Raw genomic sequence first — 19,987 nt, 5'->3', positions numbered from 1 at the left:
AGGGACACTCCGAGTAGATGGAGTATCCTCTGATGCACCGGTTAGGCTACTTAAGGCTTGTTGATTTTATCAAGAGAGTTTTGGGAACAAGATCGCTGCCTGAATACAAAGGTGGGAAATGTGGCACCGGATATAGTGTGTGAGACGGAGAGGTATGCATTACACAAGTCCAGATTGCAATGATGGGAGTGTGGATGTGAATATGCTTTCGGCATTGGGGTACTCGTGGAGCATGTTTGCCCAGACATCTGTTTAACATCACAATAATAATAAATATCCGCTTTCCTCCCCTCCGCGGCATCGCATCTCGAACCTCTCAACCCCTCAAAATCAAGCCTAATACACCACCACCGGCACGGCATCCAGATCATAATGCCACGAGTCGATCGATCTCTGATCATAGACACACTCCTGAGTCTCCCCGCCATCAACCCACAGGGGCCTCAACGGCCAGGCACAAAGCTGCTGATTCTGGCCCTGATTCTCGCCCTGCAGGACCGTGGCATTCAGGGTCGTCGGCACGACCCCCTTCTCAACCCAATCGATCATCACTCCCAGGTTCGTCTGCGGCCAGGGCCCGTTCGGCATGGCATCATTCGGCGCGCAGTGGCCCGCCCCGGGAACCGTGTACAGGCGATACCAGTCCTTCAAAGCGTCAGAACTGGTGTTGTAATCCTGGCCGGGGTACATAGTGGTCCGCACGGACTCCCAGAACCGCACCGACGAGGCAGTCGGGATACTGTAGTCCGCATCGCCGTGGTAGTGGATGATCTTTCCGCCTGCGTTGTGGTACGGCGTCAGATCGGGCCAGGTGGTCTGCAGGGTGCTCCAGTATTCGAGCAAGCCGGAGATCATCCAGTCCTTCAGTGTGTCGTAGGTGACTCCTTCTAGGCTAGAGAGCGTTGTGCCGTTCTTGTTGACCAGGAGCGCGATGTACTCGCCACCCAGCTGATCGATGTTGAGCTCCCACTCGCCGGTGGTGCTGTTGTACTGGGTTTCAGCGTCGTCGAAGGCCGCGCTGGGCTGGTAGGAGAAGTACACCCGACGGCCTTCGGAGTCGTGCAAGCCGTCCAGGATGGTTTGAGCGACTTCGATGGTCTCGGCGGTCAGGGTGCCGTTCACGGCTGGGGAGCCGCGAGAGGCCGCGCAGGAGTAGGTCTCGCCGATGAGCGTGGTGATGTTGTAGTCGAGGAGGCAGAGATCGGTGCGGGCGACAACGCCGTCAGTTTTGCCGTCCAGCGGGTCGCAGGCCGTGATGGTCGCGTTCACGATGAAGTCAAACTCGCAGGGTGAGGGATAGTGATTCAGCGTCTGTTCTACAATGTTCGAATACAGGTGCTGGGTTTGCTGAAAGGACCACCGGAAGGCAGGGGCCCCAATAACGGCGCCATCCCATTCGTCCCCGTACCGTTGCACTTGACTCCATCCCTCACGGCCGCCCTCGGAGCATCCCTGGTAGTAGGAGTAGAGCTTGGTGGAATCGGCGAGGCCGTAGATGTTGCGGGTGAAGGCTTTGCCAATGGCGCTGAGCTCGTGGTGGGCTTTGAAGGCAAACATGTACAGGGCCTCGTAGTTGAGGGTGCCGTTGGCAAGCAGCAACGCGGTGTCCGCCTGGTCTGAGAAGCCCCCAAACCCGCCGTCTGTCATGCCCGAGGCGGCGCCGTAGATGATGCCGCCGGGGAGGGAGGTGTCTCCAGAGTTGATGGCGTATCCGCCTCCACCGGTGGAGAGCCAGCGGTTTTGGAAGTCGGAGGGTGCAGGCAGCCAGATCTCCAGGAGCACCTGGTCACCCTCGATGCCATCATGGGAGTAGGCCAGGGTGACGTTGCAGTAGCTGATCACGGCATTAGGGTAGTCATTGCCGGAGACGCTGTCGTTGGTGACGATGTTGGTCGTCACCGAGCTTGCGTCAATCGTGAGGCCCTGAATGAATTCGGAGGGCGGCAGGGCTGCCTGAGCAATGGACTCGGTGCACAGTTCTTCGAGAGTAGAGAGGGTTGTGGCCTCGGCCAAAGCCGCGAGGACCGCAGTGGCAGGGAGCCAGATGAAGGAACGCATGGTGAGAGGAGATGGTGGACGGGCAGGAGAGGGGATGCTGTCTGCTCGATTCACTGGAGAGGAAATGGGCAAGCAAGGGAGGTTTTATATCAGGTTTCGGCAGCCGGGGGAGCCATCTTCCCCACTCCCTGCTCGCAGGCCTCGTCATCCGGGGTCCTGCCCACTCTCCGGCATCGAATTGACTTTGTGGGGTAGAACACGAGGATGTTGGACTCCATTGGAGCATTTTGGCCTCGACCCAGCCAGAAGCTCGGACCGCACCGCGTGTTATTGCCGACTGATGAGCTCCCCACTTTTCCCCCGCGCACAGCTTCCAAGCCCCATGGGGAAATGTCGGACCTGATGGCCACGAGAGGGACCCAACGCCTAATGCGAGACGCCACAGGAGAGGGTCATTATTCCCTCGCAGTCCGTACCCGAGGTGGTTTTGTGGGGATGTCCATCACGGAAAGTCTCCTCCCCACACTTTCTGCTAAACTCCGAATCCATGGTCCGACCGGGGCATCCTGGTCTTGGGTGTCTTTTTGTTACTCGATTTTGGAAACCCAACCATGGTGAGGCGATATGCGGAACTGGGCCAGGGAGTGAATTTTGCACGAATGAGGGATACTGACAGCCGGACAGCAACCTGCCGAGCCGTTATTATCAGGGCCGATATCGATGACGACTGATTAATTGATAATGTAGGCCAGCGCAGGGATCAGGGTCTCAGGGTGGGGGAAATGAGGAGGAAGGGGGATGTGGAGTGGAGACAAATGGCAGGATGGAAGAATGGGAATGCGGGGGGAGCCCTAAAAACAATGCGATTCACTGGCCGGGCGGGTAAGAAATCTTCCATCCGGCACGGATCCTGGCAGCCACTTAATCTAACGCACGGGATGGCATAGTTAGTGTTTGTATCTATTGATGATTTGGTGGGGGGGGGGGAGGATTCTCCCTTCTGGAGCTGCAGCAGTCGTCATCTTGGCCCCCTGCCATCCTGGATGGTCTACACGATCCCCACAGTTCTCAATGCTCTCGGTTGACATGACCGTTTCTGGGGAAAGTCCGGGGCAAACCTTGTCCCCTTTTCTTTTTTTACCCGAACGACTGTTTCATTTCCGACGCCGTACCATACACTGGGCCTGTATCTTTCTGATTTGATCTCGGTACACTCGAAGGATGCAACAGAATCAATGTTGCAGTGTTCTATTTTCAAATGACAAACGGACAGATCACTTCTTCCTCGCACTCATGATGAGCCAAAACGGCCGATGCAGCTCCTTCCCATGATCCGGGTGACCCAACGGGAGTTCGCCAGGCTGCATCATCCACTCGGCGACATCCAACACCTCGAACCCATGCTTGCGCAAAACCGCAAAATGGGTGTGCACCGTGCGATGGTAAACCGTCACCCCATTTGCAATCCACTTGCTGATCCGTGGACCTTCTTGACAGTACGTGCTGAGCGGCCAGTAATGCTGTCCGTCGGCAGTCTCCTGCCACGAGACGCCATCCGGGGCCGTCCAGATCGGATGCTGGATTGAGAAGACGAAGCGACCACCGCTTTTCAAGCTGCCGTGGATCTTCTCAACAAGCAGATCAAAGTCTTTCACGTAGTGGAAGGTGAGAGAGCTGAAGGCTAGGTCGAATTTCTCCTTGGCGAGCACGACCTCGTCGAGATCCGCCCGCTCGTACGTGATCCCGGGTCCGCTGTTCACGACTTGGGCCTTTTCGAGGATCTTGCTCGAGTTGTCGATGCCGTGGACGAGGGTCGCACCGTGGTCGCTGGCCCACTTGCAGAACCATCCGAAGCCGCAGCCGAGGTCGACGATGTTTTGGCCGAGAACGTCGCCTATCATCTCTCTCATGAGGGTCCATTCGGGGTGCAGGGCGAGGCCTTGTTGGCTGAAGACGAGCTCTTCGTATTGTTTATAGACTGCTGGGTCATCGTATATGACAGTTGAGGAGAGTGTCATTGTAAGGATAGAAACCGATCTGACTTCGGAAAGTGACAGGACTGGATTTGCAAGGTAGGCGTACAGTCGATTCAAGAGGTCCAGAGAGTTAACTATTAATGCTCATCGGTCAACACATCAGCGAGCGTTCCGGTCTTCCCCGTCTTCCCCGAAAGGGTATGTGGGCAAACTCTTGCATGCGCGACTTTGCGTCGCCACGTCATGTCTGTATCTACGTATCGACCTGTACTTGACGCAGGGGGGATTGCCCAGAATGTGCCATCGCAGCTGACCGGATCAGTCATACGAAGAAATGCAGGTCGGTGAGGACTAAAGTAGCAGCAGGACGTTGATCACCAGCTGCGCCCCAGGGATCGATGGCGAGTTTACTAATGCCAGGTGGATCTAGATCCTCAAACAAAGTAAGGGCTTGTTCACCCTTGATTGAGACCCAGGCACTCAGAATCCTACGTCGCCATGCTCTGGCATGTAGTACGATGGATCGGGCCGGACCACTGGTCAGACGTAGCCTTGTCGGCGGAAATTCACATTCCAGATTGTCTGTCCCTTGAAATATTGAGCACATGATGGTAGAATATAACTACAGCGAAGTGGAAATCTCCGCATGGGTCCTCCCAGTGCTGGTTGACGCACTATGCAATTAACCAGACAGGGTAGAGAACATTAACTATTCCGGTAATCACAGATCAGACTATTCCTTTCTGCTACGATTTGCTACGGATTGCTATTGACAACATAAACCAAGAATTGCCTCGGATCGACGAGCCTTCATTGGCCTGGCCCAGGGAAGGAAACTGAATGCCAAATCACTGCGTCATGAAATCATGCAATCAAAGCTCATCTGTACCACCAAGCGGCTTGGTATAAACCGTGATATACGGACCAGTCTTCTTGGAGTGGGCAAATGAAAGCCAAGTATAGACATCGGTGCTCGTTTTCATGTCAAAGGCAGGGCTAAGATCTGTCAGCGCCTGGACGATAGAAACGTCAGACTGTGAAGCCGAGAATACTACTTACTAGGCCTCCTTTTCCAGCATATTGTGCGTTTTCGCATGTTCATCCCATCCGAGATCCCGGAAAAGATTGGTAATAGCACTTGAAACGTGCTGATCCGTGTCATCCGCAACCAGGAAATACGCCTTTGGCGCGGGCGTAGGATCGCTAATCGACAACTCCCAGTTACAGTGAACCGTCATCGACTCCCTGGGCTTACCATTGGGAAGACTCTTCGTGTAGATCATGTTCCACATTTTGCGGACGATTTCAAACCCGTTCTCGATATGCGGGCCGTGAAGATGGCCTCCAATCGTCCAGAAATCGTACACGTCATCCAGAGACGACATGTCCACCGCGGCGTAGACCTTGATGCGGGACTTGGCGGGGTCCTTGCAATCGAATGCCACATTGGGCTTTTCTGCGAGCACTTTGTGGCGGATAGAGCCGATGTATTGCTCAATCTTGGTCAACTCGCGGTTGAAAGCGTCTGTGTTGCAGACCGTTCTGATGCCGTCGAACAGGATCCGAGCCCAGTCTTCGCCTGTGACGGATGCTCTGAGGTGTGGGAAGAAGTAGGCTTTGACGGTGAATGAGCCCTCGTGGAAATCGAGACCGATGAGGGTCTGGGTCTTGGTCGAGTAATGGGCCAGGGCATCCTGTTTCTGGCGCGCCTCGTGGTTCCTGATGGTGATGACCTTCTCGAGCTGGTCGTACCAGGTGAGATCGACTCCCGGTTGGATATGGCTCAGTTGGTGCAGTAGCTGTCTCGGGGCAATTTCATTCATCAGGTCTGTGTCTGTGCCGGCGTAGGGACCGATGGGCTCGATCGTGATTCGGAAGGTGGGCTTCGAGTTCCCCTGGTAATTGACACTGATGTCCAGAGGACCTTTGTCGCCCGCAATGCACGACGGCCAGGTGATGTTCGAGCGGCCTTGGTTGGGAAACGGTCCCAGGAACGGGATCAGGGTCGATTGCACGAGAAGAAGATATTTGTACTGCGATTCAATGCTGTACCCGGTGCGCAGCATCGACCGCCCGATCACTGGGGCCATCTCGTCCCACCAGAGTCTGCAGCTGGAGTTGAGGAAAGGCAGTAGCCGATCCAGCACTTTCCACGGCTCCTCATGTTTGGCGGCTACGGTCTTGGTAGCCTGGGAGGACTGGGTGACGAGGGAAGATGCGAGCGTCATGATATGCCTTCGGAATGGAAGAAGAATGGTTCACGTTCGAATCTTTCTAATATTTTGCAGGATATAGTTCATACAGATAAGTCATTGAAAGCTTCTGTCTCTTCCTAAAGCAAATATATAGGAAGATCGGATTGAGTGTTCATCACGATCGCTGCTGTTGCGAGATAGCTGATTGAAGCTGCCATTTACCTTTCTGGGACACTATACATGATGGCGTCCCCCACATCAGCTGGAGGCAAGGCATCTCACAACTGTATAGCTGGGTCTATTGGTTCAATCGGACCTTCTCTCAGTCCGGAACTAGCGCATTCTGCAGCCGATGCGGCGCAGCTGAAAGCCATTGTGCCCTAGCACCGAGGCCGATGTCAGCTCAAATGACGGACTCGGAACATGTAACACAACCCCTTCATTGGCCCAGCCTATTGTGTCATTGAGTGACTCACTTGACCAAAGTCACAACATCTGCCAGACATTAAAATTATCTATTAGATTGACATGTCAATCCGTCATTGTCAGTGTTCGACCTTGCGCCAGTAAGTTTGGGATGGTAAAATACCACCAGGCACCACCTACAATGTGCCACGGCTGTCCATCTCATGCATCATGCAGAGTATGTCTCGTCGCTGAAGATATGAGATTTATTTCCGAGCTTCGCACCTATAAGAACAAGATATGTGGACACACTGCCACCCCTTGCTGCCCATGTCAGATGCCAGGGGACAGCAGTCGACATATACAGCACGAAAGGAGTCGGTGAAAGGATACTGTAATGGGCTGACATGAGACATTGTCTCTGTGCGGTGGATCTCACTGTTAAATCAGCCAGTGCTGCTAGACTACTCAGGGGAAGCCATCCTGAGAACAGCACTGTTGAGAGTGGCGATCTCATGTCACCTGTGCTCGTGCCGAAGCTGATCGGTCATCGTGGTATGTCACGAGCAAGGGACTCTGATTCCCGAGGACCGCCTTGTCAGACGGGTTGCCTTGCAGTTGCAAGCCACTGCGGGGAAATAAGTCCGCCTTTCAGCTTGTCAGTCATACGGCAATTTTTGAAACATTTGACGTGGGAACGTACATTCCTGACATTCCTTGCTTTGGCCGTGCGAGGCGTCTCAGCGGCAATCTCCGAGTGGAAGACCCAATACCACAATGGTGGAGTCGGGGCTTAGAGGGGAGGGTATGAGAATGGCTCCTGTAGGCTTTCCGATATACAGCATGTTGCCCACTTCTTTTGATGTTTCACACCTATTCCCCAACCTTCATCGGCAACTGGTGAATTCGCTTCTACTTTCCCGCTGTTTTGCCCCCGGGCATCTTTCACTCACACGAACAACCACATAGCAGAGCGGCAACGGGATGCTGTTCCAACTCCTTCTCGGCCTTGTCGGCCTATACCTGGTCAGAATATTCCTAGCCAGAAAGAAATCCAACCTGCCTCTCCCGCCAGGCCCCAAACCCAAGCCGTTTGTCGGAAACCTGGATGAAATGCCCGCGCAGGGCGTGCCACAATGGCGACACTGGCTCAGACATAAGGAGCTATACGGTACATCCTTCTAATTTACCCACTACAGACGTCACACTACACTGACGCCCATGGCTATCATTCTCAGGTCCAATCAGTTCCATCACAGTCTTCGGCCAACCGATCATCATTCTCAACGAAGCGCGTCTCGCCACCGAGATCCTGGATAAGAGATCTGCAATTTACTCGGCCCGCCCCGAGCAGCCTTTCATGGCAATGTGAACAGCCAATGGACCATGATGCGATGTGCGCTGAGCCGGGCTAACGAATGCAGGACGGGGTGGGATAAAACCATGGCGACCGTGGAGAATACACACCACTACGCAAAAATGCGCAAGGCATTGCATCAGGAAATCGGGACCAAAAGAGCCTTCTCCCGCTTCGATCGCATGATGGAGGTGGAGATTAGTCGGTTCCTGCTGAGGCTGCTGGAAAGCCCGGAAGAGTTCCGGGGGCATCTGAAGAGGTAGGTGTATGGTGAGCGGAGGGAGTTCCACTAATTAATGAGTTGGTGCTAGGGAATCTTTCTCTTTCATTCTCAAGATGACCTACGGATATAATGTCGAGCCGGAGGGAAGTGATCCCTTCGTGGACCTGGCGGAGAAGGGCGTCGACCAGATCTGTCAGGCGATGCTTCCGGGGACTTGGCTGGTTGATTATGTGCCAATTCGTACGTTGGGATCGTCGACTATCATAGGAGCGGAGATGGCTAAGAGCGAACAGTGAGATACCTCCCGCCCTGGTTTCCAGGTGCTGGATTCGTTCGCATCGCCAAAGAATACCGCAAGCACGCAGCGGCCTTCCTGGACATCCCCTACATGTTTGTGAGGCAGAGAATGGCCCAGGGGGACTGCACCTCATCATACATGTCGAATCAACTGCGGGAATCCAAGCCGGAGCCGGGGTCAGAAGAGGAGACGGTTTTGAAATGGTCTGGCGTTGAGTTTTACCTCGGGGGGTCAGATACCGTACGTTGTCTGCTCGGCATCCATTGCTTGCCCTAACACAACCACAGACAGTGTCGACAATCCTGAGCTTCTTCCTCGCAATGAGCCTGAACCCAGAAGTGCAAAGAAAGGCACAAGATGAGATCGATCGCGTCGTCGGAACATCCCGTCTCCCTGGACACGAGGATCGCGATAGCCTGCCATACATAAACGCACTCGTGAAGGAAGCGCTGCGTTGGCATCCAGCCCTCCCCACCGCATCGCCGCACATGCTCATCAAGGATGACACGTATAAAGGCTACTACTTCCCGAAAGGATCGGTATTCCTGCCTAATATCTGGTGCGTTCCCCAACCCAGCGCTGAATAACTACCATGCTCACACTCCACGCCTAGGGCATACGCACACGACCCTGACGTATACCCCAACCCAATGGAATTCAGGCCCGAGCGCTTCCTATCCATTGACGGCTCTACGCCGGAGACGGATCCATCCACATTTGTTTTTGGATTTGGAAGGCGCGCTTGTCCGGGACAGGTGATGACGGACTTCAAGGTCTATCTTACAATTGTACGCATCCTGGTGGGGTTTAACATCACCCCGAAGACCGGTCATGCAACGGTGGATCTCGAGAATGCTTTTATCCCTGCTATCCTGAGCCACCCCAAGCCCTTTGATGTTAAGATTACACCTCGGTCCCCGGCGCATGAAAGGCTCATCCGGACTGCGGGAGCAAATGCGCCATGGGAGAGAAGTCACGCAGAGGAGTTCAAAAGAGCCATGCGCAGTCATTCCCAAATGATGGCTACCGCGGAGGGTTGACACTGGCATGATAAGTAATCACAGTCTCACGTGCTTTACACATTTCTGTGTTCGACGACAGCCTGCTTTCAGATGAATACCCCCTATCCCCGAAGCTGGTGAATGCTTTGAACTGTATCTTTCACAGAGTCCTGTAAAGAGCGATAATTCAACCCAAGAATGCGCACCGACTTGGTGTTATCAAATTTAAACAAGTCTGCCGGACTATCGATAGGATGGTCGGTGGGAGGTGGTGCCGAATCCAGCTGAAGACGCTCATCACGCATAATCTGCACCACCTTCTTATTATCATAGTGCTTCGCGGCCACCAAGAATCTCTGATTGGGAGCCTCGGGGGCCTCGAGTGCTTGGACGTGTGCAAGAGCCACATCCCGGACATCGGTCCACAAGTGGGAACCAGGAGGGGGCAAAGCCGCTTCGTAATTACCCTCGATGAGCTCCCAAATCGGACGATCGCAGGGATCGACAGTCGCTTTGTCTGCCCTGTCCCTATTCACGACGGGGCCAAAATGCGCCGATCCACAGATCGTCGTGACGGAGAAATTGGGACCCTTCTTCCGCAGGAACATAAACGCGGTTTTCTCGGCCATCGTCGTGCTAACAGCGTACACCGATTCAAGGTCCAGCCCAGGCTGATACGAGGTGTTGTTCCATACCGACTCGTCGTACATGGCCGGATGCGAGTCACTGCGGATGATCGCCGCGGTCGAGGACATGAGAATCACCCGCCTCACCTGTGGAGCGTGGGCCTTGATGGACTGCAGTAGCGAGGTGGTTCCGTCGACGATCGGACGTAGCACGTCCTGTTCGAGGTCCTTGAGATCCGGCGGGAAATGGCCGTGGGTGTGGATGACGGCGTCGAAGGGGGGGTTGGATTGAACCGCCGCGTCGAAGGCCCCTTTTTGGGCTATGTTGGTGTCTATCACCACGTAGCTTAGCCTGGTGTCCTTGGTGCCGAGCTTCGTGTACAGCCGAAGAATGTCTTCGCCTTTGGTGGCGGAGTCGGCTGTCACGACTACCTCGTGGCTAGAGTCCATCTGTTAGTCGGCTTTGAATCTTGGCTGAGTTCAAGTGTCGCGACGTACCCCCGACGGCCGAGCTCGTGAAGGACGTGACTGCCCACGCATCCGCTGGCTCCTGGAGGTGGTTAGCGATGGACGGTTCGTTGATAATGCGCGGCGACGTGCCAGTTAGGAGGATTTTCATCTTTGCGGATGCCTGTCCAGAGGTTCTGTAAGGGAGGTTATATGAAGCCGGCAAGGGCCTTTACGGCAAAGAAAGTGGATAGGCAAAGAATGCCTTTCCCCCGCCAGAAGACATTGCCCGAGGTCAACAGGCCCGTTAGCTCACCATCACGTCAGGGACGTGGGCCAAGCCGGGATACGCCGTTCCATGGGACGCCACCGCCGTTGGACTGGCTGGACCAGATGGATAGCTCCGGACAGCAGACAGCCGTGGAACAATCGTTGCTGCTTTTCGCGGGCAAAGTTGAAGTTACAGTCACTAAACGGACACTCGCAGCCCCATATTCCCGAGAAGGATTTCTGCGATGCATGACTGCAGCTTCTACCGCGTGTCATGTGCTCCATTCACTGCCTTCGTATTCATTCAGTCAGTATGCATAGCATCCCATTTCGTGTCCAATTCAGCTTCTAGTGTGATGTAACTAACAGCTATTCTCCATTGATAATTCTATAGTGGGTGCCGACGCAGAGTACGTTGATGATCCCGCCCGCCACACCCCTGTCCGCATTGGCAAGCGGTGTGTATACAAGAGGCATCATTCCGATCACATAAAGCTGGGATTATACAGTGGCGTTATTAGGCGATACGACGTCCGATTCGAAATTCTAGCCCAGCGAGATGACCTGCCGGGGAAGACCGATATGCAACTGTCGTGCTTTGTCCCGGATGTGCTGGAGGACCTTTGCCGCCATGGGAAGTCGCTTCTCCATAGAGTGAAGCGTGAAGAAACACGATATAAATAAGGACTTGTTTTCTTCTTTGCCGAGATGGGGAAGTAATGTTGAGAGCACAACGCTGATGTATCGAATATAATTCACGGGCGTGTATGTAGCGGGCCAACGAGCCATGAACTCGCCGAGCAGGGAGCAGATGGTGTGGGCGGAGAAAATACGCACATCGGGAGCATTGGTGTCTTCCGAGAACTCAAAGGCAGATATTACAGCACTGTAATATCGCATTCTTGGGGGGGGGGGGGGATGTCAGTGATTGGAACAGTTTACAGGACGGGTCTACTTACTGTAAGTCGAGGGTTGCGGGGGTTTTTGTATCTTTGAATTTCACGCATTCAGGAAGCTGTGATGCCCATTGTTTCAGGCGGTCATAATAATCATGACCCGATGTCTCATGTCCCTGGCCCCTCCCGAACGAGTTGTTGGAGATATCCCACACGATCAACTGTAGGCCGAAGGATGCTTCGGCTAGACAATTCGCGTGCGCTGGGGTGGATGAGCCTTTTATAGGGTAGGAGTGCCAAGTGTCCTCCAAGTCATGTTCTTGCGGCGGAAATCCACACGCGGGCTTTTTCATCTTGGATGGTTGATGGAAGCTCGGCACCGCGACTCTGGCCGGGTTAGACAGTCCACGGCATGGGGCAAAGGTCACTTACGGCAGGAGGCTAAACGAGCCAAGGATCGCCGTGTCCAGGCCTCGAGCCATCTCCGAAACCCTTTCACCGGCTCTTGCAACAAGCATATTGTGCTTTTCCATAAGCTCTCGGGCGTACCTGGCAATGTCCACTAAGTATTGCCACGCGAGCATACATTTCCCCAGGACGGACGCACTATTGGCAGTTAAGACGAGATAGGACAGCGGGGAGCAGGGAAAGGGGTGTCGCACCTGAGATATAGGGCGCAACAAGCTTGATAGCTGGGGAGGGAAAGTTTCCCTTCCTCCTTACCCAAGAGTCCTTTCGCCTCACTAAAGAACCTCAGGCGGCCAGGAGGTGCACCTGCCACGGCGACTGGGTCTGGCACGTCCAGGTAACACTAAAGAACGAGTATCAGAGCGCGTGAGGACTAGCTTTGGACGAAGAAAGGACATCCTTACGCAGGCGACCGCCAGGAGGGCATTGACAAGCAGGGGAGAGCAGAATAACGCGTTCGGGTCGCCGCTTTGCATATCTTGGATGAAGAGATCGCGATCGATCCAGATCTGCGTGGGGTGGTTCCAGGTGAAATAGAGCGATATAAGACGCGACACATAGTCGTCATCCTCAGTCAACGAGGTCCACGGCTGGGCGGGTACCAGGTACACCGGATGGTCGAATAGCTGTTGAGCGACCAACATCAGATCCGGGTAGTGAAACTTGAAGAAATTGTCCCATTCTCACCCGAATTTGCTCCCCATCAGCTGGCTGCGAACAGGTGTTGGTGATAAACAGGCGCACTTGATCCAACGAGGCATCGGTGCGAATGAACTCCAGAATCCGATCAAACCGTGTCGGATCATCATCGTGAATGGTACCCAGCAGGTGCCGAAGAAGGCTTTGATCTTGCTCCAACGCCTCCAATCGGCGCTCCAGAGTACCTTTCCGACGACGATCGGTGTCTTCGTCAAGGACGCAATCGACATTGTGTCGGCGACAGATCGCGCACGGGACGCCCCCGACGCACTGAGGGATTGTTAGTGAAGAATTATCTCCGCCTCCCCCTGATGAGAACCGAAGAACGGAACTAAAAAAGCACCTACTTTAGTCTTACGTTTACGGCACTCTGCGCAGGCCACCGAGACTTTCTTGGGGCGAGTCAGTGGCGGCGGTCGCGGCGGTGGGCCTCGGGGATGCGAAATCATGGGGATGCGAAATCCTGGCGGAGGCAATTTCATATATTATAGATTATATGTTATAGAATGATCCCGACGGCTGTAAGAATCGATCAGCGCACAAGGGACAGACAGTGTAGGACAGGTGTGGGACAGGCGAAGACAGAGAAAGCGGCGATGGTGCCGAAACCCAGGAAAGAATACAGAAGAATGATAGTACAGTAACTATCTATGGGGGAAACACAACCGAGACGGCCCGGGCGGAAATAATTCAGACCAGGCACATGGGTGTTGGATATATTAACCGGCCAACCACCGTCTGCCCTAATGTGGGCCGGTGGGCTGCAGTGCTTGATCCGGCAGTGAGGCCAATGATATCCAGCTGATTTCTCCGTTTTCGCCCTCATGGATGTCATGATGACAAAATATACACCACCAGATAACTAAGTATGCCCATGTTCCTGCCTCGGCAACTTTTACAACCCCTACAACCCCTACAACTACTACTCCCATCATTCCAAAATACTTACCTCCACTGCCTCTGGTATCCTGCCATGTCTCACTTGCCCACCTTAGCCCCAGCCCCGGGGTCCATCCGCCCCGTCAAGCCCCCGAGCCCCCCGAGCCCCCTTCCGACCACGAGGACTCGCTACCCAAGAAACGCAAGCTGACCAATGCTTGCGTGGCCTGTAAGAACGCCAAGGAAAAGGTGATCGAGGTCATGATCAATCTCTCGATTGGGCTCTGACCCTCACCACCGTGCTGACCACCATCTCCTTCCAGTGTAGTGGGGAGCAGCCCTGCACCGCCTGCGTCCGCAAAGCCCGAGACTGTGTCTTCAACCCGGAAGATGACCAGCGGAGGAGAATCCCGTTGCGGCGGAGAATCGACGAACTCGAGGAAGAGCAGCGTCTGTTCCTGCGAATCCTCCGCACCCTCCGCCATCGCAGCCACGTTGTCGATGGCCTGCTGGACTACATCAAGAAGGAGAAACCGGACCTCGCGACGATTCGACGCTACATGGATCAGCACCTCCCCCCGCACGAGTTCCGAAAAACCCCAGAGCTCCTCCGGATCTACCAGGATGTCGAGCGATTCCAGGACCCCATACCGAAGCGCGGCAATCAGGCCCTGAATATTGCGCAGCTCTGCGACTACCCCCCTTTCCTCGGGATGGCGCGCCCCTGGACCACGCTCACCGATGACAACGGCTTCGTCTCACACCTCATCTCCCTGTTTTTCACCTGGCAGCAAGCGTTCTGCAACTGGATCGATCAGGACCTGTTTTTCAGGGACATGAACGCTGGGAATGTAAACTGCACGTTTTGCTCACCCATCCTCGTGAATGCCATCCTGGCAGTGGCGTGTGTCAGTCACCCTACTTACCGCTCAGACCTAGCTGCTGACGATCATCTCTCATGGGTACAGCTCTACTCCGACTACCCTGAAGCATGGGCAGAACCAGGGAATACCGACAGCCTGGGGCAACACTTTTTCACCGAGGCCGAGCGACTCATCGATGCGGAGGAGGGGAAGATCACCTTCGCGACTGCCCAGGGTATTGCAGTGCTGTACACCTGGTGAGACTGATCTATTCCGACGGTAGAGCACCCGGACCCTGTTGACTCTATACCAGTTTGTCGGCGATGGGCAAAGACCGACAAGGGTGGACGTACTTGTCCCGCGCAGTTCACGCGGTCGAGTATCTACGATCGACATCCGATGAACTCTTCCGCACTGCTGATGTCCCGAGAGATGTCATGGCTGGGGCTTTGGATTACCTGGAGATTGGCCTGTTCGGGGCAACAGTGTACACCCTATCCTTCCTTGGACATGGACGCAGGGTGCTGATGGTTCACTTAGGGCATGTACCCTCTGCCTACAGAAAGAGCCGATCATGAAGCCCCCAAAGGGTCTCCAACTTCCCATCCACCAGGGTGATGACGGAACATGGTCCCCATACCCTCGTCAGATGGACCCGGTTCCCGCGGCCCACAGGCACTGCGCCTTGAACTACAGAGCAAGGCTCGCCGAAATCGCTACGGATGTCTGCGAGGCGCTTTTCTCAAACGGGAGGAAGCCCCCACGGCCTGACTTGGAGGAGGTCGTCACCCGAGCGTATTCACAACTTACCATTTGGATGCACGATCTACCCGGGTGCCTGCATTGCGATGATCACTCCGTTCCAGAGATCCTGAGCTTACAGTGAGTTAGCAGTCCTGGTGAAATCACTCGACACTGACAACTCCAGTCAATACTACCACTCCATAATCATGGTATCATTTGCCTTTCTACGGACCCGCGCCCCTCAAGACGACGAAACCACAGAGAAATCGATAGAATCCGCCCGAGAGAAATGCATCTCATCCGCGCACATCGTCAGCGACCTTGTCAATATCCACAGAAACCAATGGGGCATCGAGCGCGTGGCACTATTCGACATCCAATTTATATCTGTGGCGCTATATAACCTCCTTGACGATCTGCGCGACGAGAAAAGCCACGCCGCGTTCCGTAACCTGGCCAAGGCGATGATGGTTCACATTCCACGCTGGAAGATGGCGAGGGGAATGTTCCGCCTGATCCAGATTGCAATGACGCAGCTCCGCGCTTATCAACCACCTGACATCGTTGAGATCTTTAGGACCTTCGAACAGGGCTTCTGGCGCCCGGAAGACTGGAACAGCTTCAGCAGCGCGTATCCAAACTTCTCCATAGCCATTCGGCAAGACAAGGGTGCCTCGGAGGAGGTCGATATGGATCGGATCTTAGCCCATTGGGACGGGCTGACACTTACAAGCGACACGGGTTCGGAGCTTAGTGGGGGGTGAATAGTTGGGTTTGAAACCCAGAGTATGGGTCTTGAGACTACATACAGGTGACTATCGCGATGGCTCAATTAAGATGGTTACATGGACGTAACAGGACTTCCGAACGGACATGGATGGCCTCGAGCCTCCTCAGATACATCCACACATGATCAGACATCCACCACTATCAATCACGCCATCAATCACACCATCAATCACTCCGCATAGCACGAGGTCCGGTCCTGAGCCTCGAGCGCACTGGCACACTTGTACGCGCCTCCCGCATTGCAGGCAGTCCCGGCAGTTCCATCAGCGTTGCTGACACCGTCCGCACGATGCGCACTGGCACAGTAGGTCGTGCAATCCAGTTCTCCAACGCTTGCATCCTACTATTCATTAGTACTTTCTTTTTATCTATCTCGCAACAACGCCCGGCATAGTGCTCACCGAATAAACACAGCAATGACTGCCGTCGCTGAACTCGCATTGGCAGTAGGTGCAGGCCTGCGCAGTAAGGGCGCTGATGAGGAACAGGCCGAGAGTCAGAAGGCGGACCATCTTTATGAGTTGAGGTAAGACGAGGGTTATAAATTGGAAAAGTGCTTGACTTGAAACTCGAGGAATGGTTGTTGCTTGATGGGACCATAAGCAGGGTGAATCCCATTCTTTTATACCTTAGCCTGAAGCATAGTTATCTATCCTGATGCCATTTCCACACCGACACTCTCTATCTCTTTCCCCTTTGACACCTTGAGAATGAGTATACTCTATCGAGGATGTAGTGGCATGTTTCCTGAAGCAGTAATCTTGACGGAGTCGGCGGGAGGTTTGGTGATCGCGTGGAGGGGAGGATCGATCAGGATCGTCCTAGTTGATTAAGATCCTGATGATCTTACTATATATGGTGGGTGTCACTTTGAATAAGTTCACCTTGTGTTGCTAGGGTAGGTATTGTTTTACCGATGAAACTCCGGTGTCGCTTGCTTCGTTCTACTGGGTTAGGCATGTAGTTGAAGTTCGTGGGTTGAAACATGATTCTCCATGAAGATGCAATTCGAGAGATACGCGTCCTGTGGCGACCAATATAGAAATCCAATCATGGTGTCCAACTCCAAACTAGACGCTCTCTCGAATGAGCTGCAACTGGGAGTCACACCCTCATGATGACCCCAGCTGAAAGAGTCATTCCCCATCTCATGGTGAATGGACCACCCGCCGATCACCACCCATCCCCTCGTATACGAACGATGTAATGTAAACCCAAATCCCTTATCACCCACCCCATCCTTCCAATCCTTAGCATTCACAAGTGAGACCTTCCTTCCCTCGTGTTCGATCTCATGGCCTGATAAGGGGTCCGAAAACCCTGTGCAATATGACGTGCGAAGATCATTGGCTGCCGATCGATCCTTCGTCTTCCTTCGGCTCGTGGAGCGGGGGTTGTCTTGTGGGGATCCACTCGGGCGGACTTAGGCTACTCTGTGGGTGGCTTTACAGTTTTCATGGAGCTTTCTTGAGAGACATCAAGCTATTTCATTATATAATAATAGACAGGGTTAAAGGGTCGGGGTGCGTCTTATCTGGCTGGTAGTTACTGGTAGATGTGTCTTGGTTCCACCACCCGATCATGATCCAGGGTAAGGGGGTTTGCTGATCGGGATACCTGCTTTTGTATCAACGGGGGATGTTTATTATATCGAACGTGATAATGTCTGATCAGGGTTGAAGGGGGTGCCGCTGGGGGCACATCCTGCCATTCCCAGATGCGAACCCATATCCGGTCACCGTCAAATAAACACCCCATTCTGCCACCCCACATATCCCAAAGCAGCGTAGCGCCACATCCCCTTTGCCGATATTTTTTGCTCAGGCGACACCCCATTCCTAGAGTAGCAACCCTACACTCTGGCTCCAATCACCCTGCCTTTCTGCCATCGAGTTCTAACTATTCCGATGTTTTCACCGGTGGTCCAACTGAGGAAGGGGGAAACCCGGATTGATTTCCGCTGGGGATATTAGGGCAGACGAAAACCCCGCCTAGCTGGGAAACCCTGCAACGCTGCACCGTTAAGCGAGGGCACCGAGACAGATAGTCCACGATTCATTCACCTTTCTGCAAACCGCACAAGGTCATTTTTTTCTTTCGCTTTGATGCGCTGCGGCCTCTTATGCGTACTTTGGCAGACTTACTATAATGAAGAACTTACGTGCGTTCAATATTCTGCCCCCTACCAGCGATCAACACTCGGGTCAAATATTGCTTTTTACGACCTCAAAATACTGGGAAACGACGGATGGGTTCGGTGTCAGGACTTCACCACTATGGCTGATGGCCTTTGGGCTCGTCTGTATGATTTCAACCCACTATGCTAACCCTGGAAGCCTGCGCGTTCTCTGCCCAGAGCGAGAAAAAAAGAGGGCCGGGAAAACATTGGCAACCGAGTACCGCGCTTTTTCAAGATATGGCAGCTTCCAAAATGGGAAGATAGCCGCTCGGGGTTGTGGCAGGATTCAGTGGCTCCAATTTAAAGCTTGCGAAGACTTCTCTGGGGAATCGCTTGCTTGATATCGTTTCGTCATATTTGCCTGAGTATATTTTGTCAACGGAGAAGAAAGAGTCTCATGTTGGAAATAAGAGGACGGTTTCCCAACAGTTGAGCAGTGATTATATGGGGCCCTTTATTATCGGCAGTCAAATGGCCACTTCACTAGCCAAAGCCGGACCGGCACATATCCTGATTGCGTCTCGCACGCTCAGCCGAGTACAGCCAGTTCTAGACGAGATCATTCGCATCGACAGCACCATAAAGACGACCGCCATTCAGGTCGAATTAACCGACCACGCGTCCGTCCGACGCGCAGCAAACGAGATCCTAGGCGCAACCCCCACGATCGACGTCCTGATCAACAGCGCCGGCATCATGGCCGTCAAAGACTACACCCTGGACAAGCAAGGAATCGAGCTCCAACTATCCGCCAACCACATGGGCCACTTCCTCCTAACAAACCTCCTCGTTCCCGCGCTGGAAGCGACACCTGGCCGCGTGGTAAACCTCACCAGCTCAGGCTATCTAATCACGCCATTCCGCTTCGACGACTATAATTTCTCTGACGGAGCAGTATATGACCTCTGGACCGGATATGGGCAGGCCAAGCTTGCCAACATTCTATTTGCATGGGGCTTGACAAAGAGACTCCGCAGCCGGGGCATCGTTGCCGCTGCGGCCCATCCCGGCTATAATGGCGATACCAGACTGGGAAGTCATCTCACCTGGGACGACTATGCTGGTATCTTCCCGGCGTCTAAGCGCAACATGGGGAAGGAGTTTGTGTTTGAGGAACCGAGGTTCAAGACGTACACGCAAATTGCGGCGACGCCGTTGATCGCGGCGTTGGATCCGGAGGTGGAGATTAAAGCGCCTGCCTTCTTGCAGAATAGTGCAATTACTGAGCCGGCGGAGCATGCGTGCGACGAGAAGAGTGCAGATAGGCTGTGGGAGTTGAGTGAGAGGTTGGTTGGTCAGGACTTTGAGTATTAGGTGGTCGCGGGACTGGTGACAGAGGATGTCCTGCACATCCAGCTGTCATGGGATTTCTTTCACTTGTTCCAATCCATCGATGAAGAAACTTTTTTTTTGATGCGTTCCCGCCAACATCAATCCACAGTCAGGCTCCTGAATTGCTCATACAATCTGCCCAGGCGAGGGATCCAAGACAGTCGGGTGCTTGCTCTGGATATCAACCCAAGTAAGCACTAACAACCCCACTCTTCCACTGGGGGTTAAAACCCAGCCCCTCAACTCATTATTGAACCCTCATAATCCATCACCCCCATGGCTAAGCCATCCTGCGGACAGTCCAGCCACCTAGTTTAAACTCTGATCGGATCGTGGATTCTT

At 53.9% G+C, this 19,987-nt stretch overlaps 9 protein-coding genes across 9 annotated transcripts; 3 read left to right on the top strand and 6 right to left on the bottom strand.

The window, feature by feature from the left end:
• Window positions 1-224: 224 nt before the first annotated feature.
• Window positions 225-2,058, bottom strand: BO70DRAFT_423056 (putative tannase; the record flags this gene model as incomplete). Its single annotated transcript, XM_025547584.1, has 1 exon — window positions 225-2,058. One exon carries the CDS (start codon window positions 2,056-2,058, stop codon window positions 337-339), a length of 1,722 nt encoding a protein of 573 aa, XP_025400494.1. The 3' UTR covers window positions 225-336.
• Window positions 2,059-3,272: 1,214 nt separating this feature from the next.
• Window positions 3,273-4,016, bottom strand: BO70DRAFT_395073 (class I SAM-dependent methyltransferase; the record flags this gene model as incomplete). Its single annotated transcript, XM_025546507.1, has 1 exon — window positions 3,273-4,016. One exon carries the CDS (start codon window positions 4,014-4,016, stop codon window positions 3,273-3,275), a length of 744 nt encoding a protein of 247 aa, XP_025400493.1.
• An 830-nt stretch (window positions 4,017-4,846) lies between these two features.
• Window positions 4,847-6,202, bottom strand: fgaPT1 (fumigaclavine A dimethylallyltransferase easL; the record flags this gene model as incomplete). The annotated part of the gene is made up of 2 exons (XM_025547583.1): window positions 4,847-4,970; window positions 5,034-6,202. The coding sequence occupies 2 exons, from the start codon at window positions 6,200-6,202 to the stop codon at window positions 4,847-4,849; spliced, it is 1,293 nt and encodes a 430-aa protein (XP_025400492.1).
• Window positions 6,203-7,558: 1,356 nt separating this feature from the next.
• On the top strand, window positions 7,559-9,492 carry BO70DRAFT_288803 (cytochrome P450; the record flags this gene model as incomplete). The annotated part of the gene is made up of 7 exons (XM_025539294.1): window positions 7,559-7,745; window positions 7,813-7,942; window positions 7,999-8,190; window positions 8,243-8,394; window positions 8,448-8,699; window positions 8,744-9,011; window positions 9,066-9,492. 7 exons carry the CDS (start codon window positions 7,559-7,561, stop codon window positions 9,490-9,492), a joined length of 1,608 nt encoding a protein of 535 aa, XP_025400491.1.
• An 83-nt stretch (window positions 9,493-9,575) lies between these two features.
• BO70DRAFT_386287 (NAD(P)-binding protein) lies at window positions 9,576-10,757 on the bottom strand (the record flags this gene model as incomplete). Its single annotated transcript, XM_025545811.1, has 3 exons — window positions 10,680-10,757; window positions 10,578-10,629; window positions 9,576-10,518 (listed from the first exon to the last, which is right to left on the bottom strand). Exons 1-3 carry the CDS (start codon window positions 10,696-10,698, stop codon window positions 9,576-9,578), a joined length of 1,014 nt encoding a protein of 337 aa, XP_025400490.1. The 5' UTR covers window positions 10,699-10,757.
• Window positions 10,758-11,342: 585 nt separating this feature from the next.
• BO70DRAFT_423052 (uncharacterized protein) lies at window positions 11,343-13,308 on the bottom strand (the record flags this gene model as incomplete). The annotated part of the gene is made up of 7 exons (XM_025547582.1): window positions 11,343-11,697; window positions 11,756-12,079; window positions 12,125-12,298; window positions 12,355-12,503; window positions 12,565-12,786; window positions 12,848-13,129; window positions 13,207-13,308. The coding sequence occupies 7 exons, from the start codon at window positions 13,306-13,308 to the stop codon at window positions 11,343-11,345; spliced, it is 1,608 nt and encodes a 535-aa protein (XP_025400489.1).
• A 297-nt stretch (window positions 13,309-13,605) lies between these two features.
• On the top strand, window positions 13,606-16,109 carry BO70DRAFT_395068 (uncharacterized protein; the record flags this gene model as incomplete). The annotated part of the gene is made up of 7 exons (XM_025546506.1): window positions 13,606-13,640; window positions 13,855-13,987; window positions 14,062-14,646; window positions 14,707-14,858; window positions 14,915-15,088; window positions 15,142-15,483; window positions 15,530-16,109. The coding sequence occupies 7 exons, from the start codon at window positions 13,606-13,608 to the stop codon at window positions 16,107-16,109; spliced, it is 2,001 nt and encodes a 666-aa protein (XP_025400488.1).
• A 144-nt stretch (window positions 16,110-16,253) lies between these two features.
• BO70DRAFT_360772 (uncharacterized protein) lies at window positions 16,254-16,704 on the bottom strand. The gene is made up of 2 exons (XM_025542869.1): window positions 16,536-16,704; window positions 16,254-16,474 (listed from the first exon to the last, which is right to left on the bottom strand). Exons 1-2 carry the CDS (start codon window positions 16,644-16,646, stop codon window positions 16,304-16,306), a joined length of 282 nt encoding a protein of 93 aa, XP_025400487.1. The 5' UTR covers window positions 16,647-16,704; the 3' UTR covers window positions 16,254-16,303.
• Window positions 16,705-18,757: 2,053 nt separating this feature from the next.
• Window positions 18,758-19,627, top strand: BO70DRAFT_423051 (short-chain dehydrogenase; the record flags this gene model as incomplete). Its single annotated transcript, XM_025547581.1, has 1 exon — window positions 18,758-19,627. The coding sequence occupies one exon, from the start codon at window positions 18,758-18,760 to the stop codon at window positions 19,625-19,627; it is 870 nt and encodes a 289-aa protein (XP_025400486.1).
• Between the last annotated feature and the right edge of the window lie 360 nt (window positions 19,628-19,987).

Source organism: Aspergillus heteromorphus, assembly GCF_003184545.1.
Source record: "Aspergillus heteromorphus CBS 117.55 chromosome Unknown BO70scaffold_8, whole genome shotgun sequence".
NCBI classification, from domain to species: Eukaryota; Fungi; Ascomycota; class Eurotiomycetes; order Eurotiales; family Aspergillaceae; genus Aspergillus; species Aspergillus heteromorphus.
The sequence above is the reverse complement of the archived record's forward strand: the minus strand, read 5'-3'. Positions and strand labels throughout refer to the sequence as shown.